The sequence below is a fragment of the Oryctolagus cuniculus genome, chromosome 14, assembly GCF_964237555.1.
Source record: "Oryctolagus cuniculus chromosome 14, mOryCun1.1, whole genome shotgun sequence".
Classification (NCBI taxonomy): domain Eukaryota; kingdom Metazoa; phylum Chordata; class Mammalia; order Lagomorpha; family Leporidae; genus Oryctolagus; species Oryctolagus cuniculus.
Genome location: NC_091445.1, coordinates 42,865,670 through 42,878,509, shown reverse-complemented (window position 1 = coordinate 42,878,509; position 12,840 = coordinate 42,865,670). Strand labels below are relative to the sequence as shown.

Here is a 12,840-nt window from a genome sequence, read left to right as displayed (position 1 = left end):
GTGGCCAAGATCTTGAGTTTTCACTTCAGCGATGTCATCAGTAAGCTGTGTGACACTGGGAAAGTCTCACATACTTTCCAAAATAGCATTTGTCACTCATTCATTGAGGACACTGGAGTAGGTTATATGTAACATACAACAATCTCTGTATCTGTGCATTATCCGGGTAAGGAGAGAGCTATTGCTCCAATGAGGCTTATCAATGACCGAGTTTGAGCAGGCTTCTGATGCAATTAATCCATACCACTGTGTGGCAATAGACAGAAATAGTGTCATTATGAAGAAGCTTGGTTGTGGGAAAGTGAAATGTGTTTAGTGAACTGGGTCACACCTTTAAAGGACTGGTATAGTGTTGAAGACTCAATTTAAGATTATTCTGGACTCAAGATTGTTTTTACTTCAGTCTCATTCATCTACTCCCTTATATTATATATTCCTAGCCCAGAAAGTGACTGGAGAAATGGAATATTGCTCATCTGCCTGCTGCAGATTCAAGTTATTTAACCTTAATCAAGCATGCATCACTCATTATTGATAATGTGTTTTTTAACCACTTTGTTAGTGTGCACCTTAAGACATTTCTATGTCTTTTTGATTCAAGTTAAGTTTTTAGGCTTTCTGTGTCAATATACAACCTATGGATTTCTTTTATTTTCAAGTTATTTTAACTGATACATTAAAATTGATGGATTTAACGGGGTACCACATGAAGTTTTGATACTTATATATTTTGGCAATATACAAATCAAAGTAAACATGTCTGTCTCTTCAAACATTTATGATTTCTATATGGTAAAAATATTCAAAATCCTTTCTTCTGAATTAAAAAATGCATTTACAGTATATCATAATCTTCTATAGTTGCCTGACTATGCAATAGAATATCAGAATTTCTCATTCCAGTCTGACTGCAACTTCATACCCATTAGTCAATCTTTTCCCATCCTTTCTCTGCCTATTCTCCCAGCCTCTGGTGACTGCCCTTCCACTCTCAGCTTTGTGGTACCAAGGTTTTTCAATTCCTCATGTGAGTGAGATCACGCAGTACTGGTTTTACATGTGCCTGGCTTATTTCAGGTACCACAAAGGTCTCCACTTCCATCTGTGTTGCTGCAAATGAAAAGATTTCATAAGATATTGCCTCTTTCATCTCTCCCACTTCTCACATTGCTCTTCCATGTGACACATCTTTGTTATTGTTTCTGTATCCTGTTTGCACTAACCTGGGTTTTCAGTTTCTCCAATTTGGGGGAACCTTAATTACTCCCCTCTCAGCCCTGCCCTTTGGCTTCACTGAGAGTCTCTGATCAGCATTGGGAAGATGATTATAGTACAAAGCATCCTAGCAAACCTTATTAAATTCAAGGCACAGGAATGAAGCATATGGCATCTCAAGTCTTGCTCAAAGGACTAAGATTTCCCTAGATTTAAAAGGTTTGGCATGCTTTTTGATATTATAAAAATGCTTTCCATTATCCCCTTAATTCAGTACTCTCTACCACCAATTAGAACCACATAATCATCAGTGTAGAAATGTGTGGAAACGGACATGGTGATGGATGCATGAAAGAGATTTTGATAATTTCCCTCATTGGTCCTGTCTCCATCTCTTTTTTTAATATTTATTTATTTATTTGAAAGAGTTACACACAGAGAGAAGGAGAAGCAGAGAAAGAGAGAGGTCTTCCATCCGCTGGTTCACTCTGCAACTGGCTGCAATGGCCGGAGCTGTGCTGATCCGAAGCCAGGAGCAGGGAGCCAGGAGATTCCTCCAGTTCTCCCAAATGTGTGCCGGGGCCCAAGCATTTGGGCCATCTTCTGTTGCTTTCCCAGGCCATTCCATTCCAGAGAGCTGGAATGGAAGTGGAGCAGCTGGGTCTTGAACCGGCATCCATATGGGATGCCGGCACTGCAGGTGGCGGCTTTACCCACTGTGTGACAGTGCTAGTCCCCTGTCTCCATCTTATTACCTCCTTGTGAACTTTTGAAATCTTGAAAAATGGTTATAGTTTATTCTAAGAAAGTTCCAGATACATCCAGACTATAGCATTTGACATCAGTTTGCTCTAATGCATGCATCAAATAGCAAAGAATGTTTCTTCCTATCTTGGTGCTTGATCTGATTTAAGCTGCTGAAAGCAAAAATAAAAAAAAAAAACCCTCAGGTGTTAAATAACTGTCATATTGTCATGGTGTATTAGAGATTACAAAAGTCATATTACTCTATCTGCAAAGAAAAGAGGAGTTCAGTATTCAACTGTCCAGGGTGAATGTCAGCTCTGCTCTGCCCCCAAACCCTTGTATTTGGATACCTAAAATACTAAGCCCAATTCTGTCTAAAAATTCTACTTTTTTTTTTTTAAAAAGATTTTTTTTGAGAGGTAGAGTTATAGGGAGAAGGAGAGACAGACAGAAATGTCTTCCTTCTGCTGGTCCACTCCCCAAATGGCTTCTACGGTCAGAGCTGGGCCGATCCAAAGCCAGGAGCCAGGAGCTTCCTCTGGGTCCCCCATGCAGGTGCAGGGGCCCAAGCACTTGGGCCATCTTCCACTGCTTTCCCAGGCCATAAGCAGACAGCTGGATCAGAAGAGGAACAGCCGGGACGTGAACTGGTGTCTATATGGAATAGTGGCTCCACATGGTGGCTTAGCCTTCTGTGCCACAGCTCTGGCCCTGAAAAGGCTAATTTTTAAAGGCAGTACAGAGTAAGCATGCCCAGGTCTTAACATTTTCTATCATTTTAACTTGATACTATTTTCCACTGTTTTTTTTTTTTTTTAACTATTTCTCCCCTTTCTTTTTAACCAAATATTTAAAATAAAGATCCACTGCCCCTTCCATTTCTTTACCACAGATTCTCCTCAATTTCTAGCTATCTAGCTTTTGAAATGCTGGCGTACTAAAGCAATCCTTTAAAGGAATATGGTTAGATTCCTGATTAATAAGTTCAGTGTGTATGTGTGTGTATGTGGGTGGGTGTGGGTGTGTACGTGCTCTCAGTCCTCTGAGAATAGATGGTTAGCCTTGAGCAGGTGGATAGACATCAGTTACCTTGTTTTGACAGGAGGGCTGTAAATGCAAACTAGGTGGAAGGTTTTTAAGACCTGAAAGGAGTGAATATACATTATTCCTCCTAGAGATGGCACTGTAGTAGATTCTTACAGTTAGTATTTTCTGTATTCTTTTTTTATAAAGAGTTTTATAGATAGAGCAATTATTATCAACCAAAATAGGTTTATGTGAGTATTAAATAATTTACTCTATAAGAATATCTGTATTGGGAACAGAATAGAACTTTTCTGAAAGCTTTGTGAAACTCTGTTTCTCAAGTGCCTTTATTTAAAGGTCAGTTCCCAGCTAAGAAACCTCTAATTATTCAGTCTGTCAGCCCTGGGGCTACCCTCTGGTGTCAGTCCACTGTGACAAGTCTGAGTTGCTTGAGAGAGAGGTAAGTTCCTGACCTACATGGCTAATGAGTAAAAAAGCACCACCAGTGCTGTATTTTTCCTGGTTTCGAACCCTGATGTCTGTTTAAGTGCTGAGCATTTTTTCCCCCAGATTACACTTTTCTTTTTTTCTGACACAAAGTGGTCTGTACAATTTTAGAGAAGTCACAGCTCCTTATCTGCTGACCAACGTTTCTCTCCTTCACTGTCAGTTTGAATTGTAAAAATCTGAACTTTCGCAGATGTGTCTTGCTATGGGATGAAATATGTGTCTAGACCCTATCATTCTGTATCTAACTGAAAGATGCTTGCTGTTCTCTGCTGAAAAAGCTGCATGTACACACTAAAAATTTGTCTGCACTTTCTTATCTGAGATTGGATGACCATCTCCTCCTCCCTCCTACCAGACGATCAAGCCTTCTGACATCGCAACTGTGCGCACACTGGGCAGGCCCCCTCACCTCATCATGCGCATCATGGACTGTGTGCTGCTGCTGTTTCAAAGGAAAGTCAACGTGGTGAAAATTGACCTGGAAAGAAGCTGTACCATTCCCTCCTGGCAGGAATCTTTAAAACTGATGACTGCAGGCAACTTCTTACAGAACTTACAGGTTGGTAGTCAATCATGATGGATTAAGAGGGGACTCGGTCTTCACTGGGTATCTGAATCTGTTAACAGAGTTATCTTATGAATCTAAGAAGAATTAACTCTACGTACTTATTTTGATTATGTATTTAAGTGTTTCTTTTGGAGTAGAGCTTTCTCCTTCCAGTGTCAGACATTGTAAGCATTAGAGATTTTCCTGACATATTTCCATACTGTAATAAAAGAAAAAAATTGTTTTTAGGGGATAATATATATGTATATATATATATGTTGTGCATAATATATATCAATATATGCATACATGTATCTTTTGAAGACCTCAGTAGTGATTATTTAATATTAATTTATATCTTTTTAATTTTGTTATGAGAAAGAACTTACATGTAACAAAATGCAGAAGTGCCAAGTGCACTACTTGATGATTATTTACATACATACATACTTATTAATGAATATTGAAAGCAGAGACTGTGTTTCTAGATTCCCAGAAATCACTTTCATTCCCCAACCCAGTCAGTAACATCCCTTAAAATAACAATTATTTTGACCTTTATCCTGATCATTAATTTTGCCTGTTTTGAAATATAGTTGTATGAAGCCATACTTTTATTATGAACCCTTTGGTTTTGACCTCTTTTGTTCAGTGTGTCTATGAGAGTCACTCTTACTGTTGCCAAAGACAGAATTACATTCTTATTTTTCATTGCTATGTAACTTTCAAGGATATGAATACGTGGTAAATATTTAGCAACTGGTTCTTGGTGGGATGGGAAGGAAAAATTTATTCACTATCATAATGTTTATCATGGTGTAACAACTCTGACGATGGCAACTTCAAGCTACCAAAATTATGTTGTTGAAGGTAGAGCTGGGAAAAGGTTCATAACAACACATTATTATTATATCTATGATGTAGATAAAAAGAGTACAAATGACCTCAAAAAGATGCTGGTAAGATGTAGTAAAATAGAAAGTGATGAGTTTTGCAGATGTGTTACTTTGTTTTAAATATAATTTATTTAGTTAAAAGTTTATATAATTTAATTTTAATAATGGGTGTGTTTATCAACTGGTTTACAGAATACCTCAACATTTAACAGTAATTTCTCATGAACCTGTATGAATGAGCCCTAGCATGAACACTTTAACATGTTTTGACTTGTTTAGCCCATGCACTCTTGATGGACTTTTGGGTTGCTGCTGATTTTTGGCTAACATAAATAAAGCTATGACTCTTTGTCTACATGTTATTTGGTGCTTGCATGTACACATTTCTGTTGGCTCTTATACTCAGGAGTGTAATTTCTTGGTCTTAGATTATGTACATTTAATCAACTTTAGTAGATCATGCCACTGAGTTTTCAAAAGTGATTATATAAATGTACACACCAGTCAGTTTTGAATTCTCCACATCTTCATCAATTTCTACTTTTAGCTCTTTTGGTGGGTTTGTAGTATTTTTTATTATTATGGGTTTAATTTCCATTTCTCTGATGACTCATGAATTTGAAAATATTTTCATATTTAATGATAATCTTGGGAATTTTTCTCTTAAGGCCTGTTCCATACTCTTGCCTATTTTTATTATTTTGTAGAATTTTCTTAAGATATTAAACATGACTATTTTGTCATTTATATATTTTTAGACATCTCTGCCACTTTGTGGCTTAGTATTCATCCTATCAATAGTGTCTTTTGATAATCAGAAATTCTTAGATTTAATGTAGTCCAATTAGTCAATATTTTCCTAAGCAGCACTTTTGGTGTCTGTGTTGAGTTTAGGAGATCTTTGTCTATCTATAAGCCAGATGAATTTTTTTTTTATTTCCCTAAGAAGGTTTGCTTTAGCTTTCATACCTAGATCTTGAGACAACTGAGAATACCCAATTCAGATCCATTGTCTAAGCTATAACCTTAGTGCTAACTTTATTCCATTTTGCAGTCCAACATCGCCCAAGTGATTGCTATGACTAGAGTCTTGTGAGGTACCTTACAGCAACTATAACCATGAGTAGCTTATGAAAGCAGTGGGCTATACAGTCTGGTCCCAGATACTTATGCTATTCTGTGACAGTGGAATTGGATTTCAAGTAGAATCCTGGCAAGTGACACAAGAAGCCTACTTTGTTTGCCTGGTGGGAGGGCCACTGCTTTTGGATCATACCTTTCTGTTTGTCTTCTTGTCACATGGTCTACCCTTCTGTTGGTTCTAGATATATTTCTGGCTTCACTATTTTTCAAGTCTCATAAAGGAAATGTGCCTTCAGTGAGGTCAGAATGAAAGTGTGTTCTAGTCTGTATGGTATATGCTTGTTTGGATGCTCAATTTCTTTCTACTTAGAAAGTATTTAATCACACTCAAGAGAAAATACCACTTTCAATTTCCAATTTTGTTCGTTGTCCAGTCTGCCCTTTCTAATACAGGAAGGCATTCTGAATCTGTTTCTGCCACTGCTTTAAAATTTCATCCCTTCGGAAGTTACTAATTCTCTCATATTTTTGATAGTTCTGTGATTAAAAATTAATTCATTATCCTCAAGGCCTAGTGTCCAAGTTATTATCTTCACATTTCAGTTGAGTTTAATAGAACTTCTGTCTAAAGGTATTATATGTTTAGTTGCTGATAAATGCTAAGTCTCTATAGCCTTAGGCTGAACATACCTGTGTATGTGTATTTCACTGTTGATCTTGTGGATTTGTAATCCAGTATTTAGGATTAATGTCAAGAAATTTTTATAGCTTTGGGAATTTGAATAATTATATTAGTGTTGATCACCTAAACAATTTACTCATTCCCTGAATCCCAGTATATTTATTTAGGGTTGGTATCTTTTGTCCACAGAAGACAAAGTGTATAGTAACGTTTCTTTGCTGTCATTTCTTACTGTTTTTCATTTTTATGACTTGCCTTATATCATGACATATTGACAAAATACAAGTATAATTTGAGTTTGATTTCATGGAAAGAAGTGTTTTACTCAATTTTACTCCTTTCTTTCATAGCAATTCCCAAAAGACACAATCAATGAAGAAGTGATAGAACTTTTGAATCCTTACTTTGAAATGGCAGACTACAACATTGAAACTGCTAAACGCGTATGTGGGAATGTAGCTGGTCTTTGTTCCTGGACCAAAGCCATGGCTTCGTTTTTCTCTATAAACAAAGAGGTGCTGCCCCTGAAGGTATGTCTCCAGGTAGAATTGTGACCATGCCTGGGAAAAGGTGCTAGGTCAGCTGGTCTAACTTTTCACAGTAGCACCAGAGACTTTAGCCTCTGGTGCTAGGGTACCCAGATCCACTGAAAGAGTGAGTATTAGAAAGACAAGGCATAGTGTGTGCTTCTCTGTCATTCTACTTTAATCAGGATCCTATGATCCTGTAAGTATGGACTGACTCTGGGTAAACATGCAAAATCCATTGTGGGTTGTTGGATAGTTTTCTTCGACAATGTCAACTTGAAAAAAAAAATACATAGAAAACCACAGCACAGAATTTCTCTGTAATGTTCAAGATCTCCAGCCAGGGAGCCCTGTGAGTGAGTCATGATGTGGATGCTGGTGACTGGAAAATGCCTGTGTCTGGTCTTGGTTGCAAGGGTTACATGTTCTTCTGTTCTCCTCCTTTGTCGCTCATGAAAGAGACTGATTTCTTTATTATTTAAGGTGACTTTGAGAATAGACTTGTGTTTCCTTTTGAATAATTGACATTTTTATCTTAATTCATATATACTCCCCACCACTACAACACATTCAGCCTCCATCAAATTGAGAGGAAGTGCATTTTTTGAAAATGAAATGCTAACTTCTCAACATCATATCATAAGACATGGTTGATTATCTTGATTTTGTGTAAGTCTGATAGCCCCAGAACACCTATTAAAACCCACTTACATTTGAAACTACTCAAGAAACATAATAATTATGAAAAAAAAAATAACCAAAGGTAGCACAAAGATAGGTATAGGATCGTATGACCCATTTTATTTCCAATTGTTAATTTACCAGGGTAGTTTATTCAGTAGCCAGAGCCTTTGGGATTCTAGGAAAATTTAAAGGAACAAAGATTCTTTCAATTCAGAGAGTTTTACAGAAATAATTGATATCATGTTGACTGACATGGATTTTGGGATCCTCGGAAAACTCCATCATGGTTCAGAAATGGGCATTTTGATATTAGCTGAATTGTAATTACCATATCAGATGAAAAGTACAGGGTGTCCTTTGCATACTTTTGCAGTGAGTAAGCATACGTAGTGTCTTAAGTGGAATTACAGCTAAATTAACAATGTGTAGTTATTTTAAGTACAATGAACTGAAATGTTTAAAAGTGAACATTCTGAAAAAGGCTTATGTAAGAACAACGTTTTTCTCCTGTGTGTAATCCCTTCCATAGTTCAGCCTTCAGGGAGTCTCAGGACTGTGCAGATCACAAAGTAGATAGTGAAGGGTACCCCTTCAGAAAGGAAGCCTTTTACTTATTGTGGGACCCTCTATTTACAGATGAAGCTGAAAATTTTTTTCTGGGAAATCTGTTCTGGGGAGTGCCTTCCTATATTCTTCTGAGCATCCAGCATCTTAGACTGTTTAGCTTGTCCAGTCCCCACTATATCAGTCAGAAAATACCTGCAGTTACATAGGTCCTGCACTTGCCTGGGCAGAGAGAAAAGGTTAAGGGAGTGCAAATTCTCCTTGGGTGGTTCTCCTGACTGCATTAAGAAATTCAGTCCTAGGTCTCTCACTTCGTTTATTGCTTGAGGACTTCCCTTGCATGCTCCTTCTTCCTAAATGAGGAGGGGTCAAGGACATGGCCTTTTTTTCTGCTTAATACCATTGGTTGAACTCTTTAATTAACACACAATTATTCTTAATCGTTTAAATTTAACTGAAAAGTGATCCCTGTTAAATATAAGAGAGGGAATAATGGAGGGAGGAGATGTACAGTTCTGCACATGCTCACTCAGACTTACCCCTAACAGTAGAGCTAGAAATGTGCCAGGGGATTCCAATTCAATCCCATCAATGTGGCATGCACCAATCCCATCTTACTTGTTAAAGTGATCAGTTTAAGTTCATAATTGATCAATATGATGAGATTCGGTGTCAAAGGGATTACATAAATAAGACCAGTATCTGCAAATAACAATTGATAGAATTAAAAAGGAGAGAATGATCCTACATGGGAAGCAGGATACACAGCAGACTCATAGAATTGCAAATGCCCTAAACAGCACTCTGGACTCAGAATCGGTCCTTGGGGCATTCTGATTTGGCTAAAAAGCCCATGAGAGTTTCACAGGCATGGAAAGCCAAGACATTGTGGCAAAAAAAAAAAAAAAAAAAAAAAAAAAAAAAAAAAAAAACCAAACAAACAAACAAAAAAAACCTACATGAAAGATCTCTGTGAGTGAGATCCCAGCGGAAAGAATGGGCCATCAAAGAAGGAGGTACCTTTCTCTGAAGGGAGGAGAGAACTTCCACTCTGATTATGGCCTTGTCTAAATTAGATCAGGATTGGTGAACTCAAGAGGCTTCCATAGCCTTGGCAGCTCATGACAAGAGCCTCGGGTGATTACTGACGTCATAAATAAGAGTGTCAGTTGTTAAATCAACAACAGGAGTCACCGTGCATCTGCTCCCCATGTAGGATCTCTGTCTTTAATGTGTTGTAGTATGCGAATTAACGGTAAACTACTACCCAAACAGTACTCTATACTTTGTGTGTCTGCGTGTCTGCAGTCTGTTGAAATCTTTACTTAGTATATACTAAGTTGATCTTATGTATATAAAGATAATTGAAAGTGAATCTTGATGAAGAATGGGGTGGGAGAGGGAGTGGGGGATGGGATGGTTGTGGGTGGGAGGGAGGTTATGGGGAGGGAAAGCTGCTATAATTCAAAAGTTGTACTTTGGAAATTTATATTTATTAAATAAAAGTTGAAAAGGACATGGCCCAATTCCAGGTGCACTCTCTTTGACACTAATTAGTAACCCAGACAGGTTCCATTCTCTTTCATCTTGCAATCCGTTTAGATGGACAAAGTGACTTCTAATAGTGAGTACATTTAAACGAATACTAATTTTAACAATAGCATTTTAATGTTATTTAACAATAACATTCCACCAAAGCTCATTATAGTTTCTGTTTGAACTTCTCTTTGAAAAATCAGTAAATAAATAAATAGGATGTTAAAAAAGTAGATACTCAAATATTAGACATGGACAATACCAAGTATCATTTACTGAACACTTGTTATGTATCAAGTATTCGAGGTGGGCTTTTATATATATTCTGTTTAATATTCTCTCTCTCTCTCTCCTCTCTCTCTCTCTCTGTCTCTCTCTCTCTCTCTCTCTCACACACACACACACACATACATCCTAAGAAGTAATTTTTCAGTACTTTAATGGAAAACCAAGGCTCTCAGTTTAAGTAACCTGCAGACCTGCAGAGTTTTAGAGTGCATATGTTGAAGTCCCAGCATGGTGGCATGGCAGGTTAAGGTGCCACCTGTGGTGCTGGCATCCCATATGGGTGCCAGTTTGAGTCCCAGATTCTCTACTTCCAATCCAGCTTCCTGCTAATGCATGTTGGGAAGCAGCAGAAGATGGTCCAGTTACTTGGGCCCCAGCACCCATGTAGGGGACCCAGAAGAAGCTCCTGGCTCCTGGCTTCAGACTAGCCCAGCTCTGGCCATTGCAGCCATCTGAGGAGTAAAACATTGGGTGGAAAATGTCTCTTTCTCTTTTTCTCTTTCCCTTTTTCTCTGTAGTGTTGCCTTTCAAATAAATAATTAAATCTTAAAAAAGAGTTCATATGTTGAGCAGTTGGAAGGATTTTCATTGGCAATATTTGAGAGCTTGATTTAAATGAAAATTTATTGACTTGAGTAAAGTGATAGGGAGTATTCAAAATCTTTGGGGCTGTTATAGTTTGACACTGGTGGGTAACCTCAGTGAGTTGTTTGATGTAGTGGCCTTGCTTTCAGAGAAGAGCCAAGAAGGCATTCATGAGTTAGATTCCTTTTAAATTATAATTTTAAAGCTATACTTTTTCCTGCCGCTGAACCTAGTCAATTAGAGAACTGTGACTTTTTCCTTAAAGATATATTCTGCAAAAATTTGGAAGCTCGAGGTATTGAGAAAGGAGAGAAATTTATCACATTTAAAAAAAATCATCTTTTCAAAGCTCAGAAAGAATATGGTATCTAGTAGAAGATCTTTCCATTAATGTAAATTTTAGCATTTTATAGACTTGAAAGGGAGAAAGTTGATTTTAACAGTCATTGTTAAAGGATCTACGTTCCTGTAAGCATGAATTAGTTTTTATACCTCATCTTTTTCTAATATTACTTTTGATTATGTCTTCTGATTATATCTTAGCAGCTCTCTTAGTACAGATATTTTTAATTAGTCACAGCTGAAGGTACTAATTCTGCTTTTCTGCAAGTCAAGAAATACATGGTAACTACAGGAACAGCGTGAAGACCACTATCACACCAATATCTTTACATTCAATGAATAACTAAATTCTGTCCTTTGTTATGCATCAGCAGGAATGAGTATCATAGGCAGGTAGTTCTAAATACAGACAATTCCTGATATTTGTTGATTGCACTTAAGATTTTTTGACTATATGATGAGCTTACTAGTATACAACCCCATTGGAAGTAGAAGAGTATCTGTACTGAAAATAGTTTGACTTAGGATTTTTCAATGTTACTATAGGTTTACTGTGCCATTTGAAATCCCCTCACCCACTGAGCTCCATGGCTCAGCCTCATGGCACACAGGCTGTGAACTGCTTCCCCTTGTGATCACAGAGCTGACAGGGAGCTGCAACACCCCTGCCATCCTTGCCCAGCAGTGCCAGAGAGGACTATACTGCACATTGCTAGGCTGAGAAAAGATCAAAAGTTGCAGCAGTTTCTGCTGATTGTGTACCACTTTTGCACCATTGTTTAGTAATACATAAGTAAATTGAATGATCATGAGTCAGTTACTGAATCCAGATTTTTCTCTTTCTACAACTCTTAACATTAAAATTTCTACAATTTGTCTATGCACATTTAATATTATAATTTTATGATCTGAGGATAGGCATCTCATCACTTGGAACAAATCCACTCATGAAATTTGATTGTATGGCTCACCAAATAAGACTAGTTTTTCTATTGTAAATGGTTTTTTAAATAAGTACCTAAACAATGGTTAGATTTTGTCTCTTGGCCTAAATATCCTAAAATATTTACTACATAGCATTTTACAGAAAAGATTTGCTGAACTACAGTTTTCTGCTTGTGGACCTTTATGGCTACCTTGCATGAAGATTTGGTCTTGACTTACTGCAATTTGAAATGCTTCAGGGGTAGAACAAAGAAAAATTTCAAACATGTGACATTACTGAGTTCTCAGACTGAAATGTGGAGCGTTTGGAAGTTTGCTACCTGCCAGTTCACTCTGTGTGTGTCCTGTGCAGGCCAACTTGGTGGTGCAGGAAAATCGCCACGTCCTAGCCATGCTGGATTTGCAGAAGGCACAGGCTGAGCTGGATGACAAGCAAGCAGAGCTCGACGTGGTACAGGCAGAGTATGAACAGGCCATGACCGAGAAGCAGGTAACTCCTTTGTCAGCGGAGGGGCTGTCATACACTCACCTGGCTTTTCTAACTCCTCATTCCTTTTGTACTTTCTCTCTCCAAGGGTTAGATTTTTGCTGGAGATTCACTGAATTTATTTATAGCATATAGACAGCATATAATCTGTCACGGAACCCTGGAGTTTGTTTCTA

The 12,840-nt window shown here is 37.6% G+C and overlaps 1 protein-coding gene across 2 annotated transcripts in view; it reads left to right on the top strand.

Annotated features, from left to right (window-relative positions):
• Nucleotides 1-12,840, top strand: part of DNAH5 (dynein axonemal heavy chain 5) — a 335,739-nt gene that overhangs the window by 266,606 nt on the left and 56,293 nt on the right. For both annotated transcript variants that reach the window (XR_007922507.2, XM_051853566.2), the window contains exons 59-61: nt 3,854-4,057; nt 7,057-7,236; nt 12,530-12,667. Coding sequence is in view for 1 of the 2 variants with exons in the window: in XM_051853566.2 (XP_051709526.2) it covers nt 3,854-4,057; nt 7,057-7,236; nt 12,530-12,667 (522 nt within the window). In the remaining variant the exon portion in view is untranslated. The remainder of the gene's footprint in view (nt 1-3,853; nt 4,058-7,056; nt 7,237-12,529; nt 12,668-12,840) is intronic.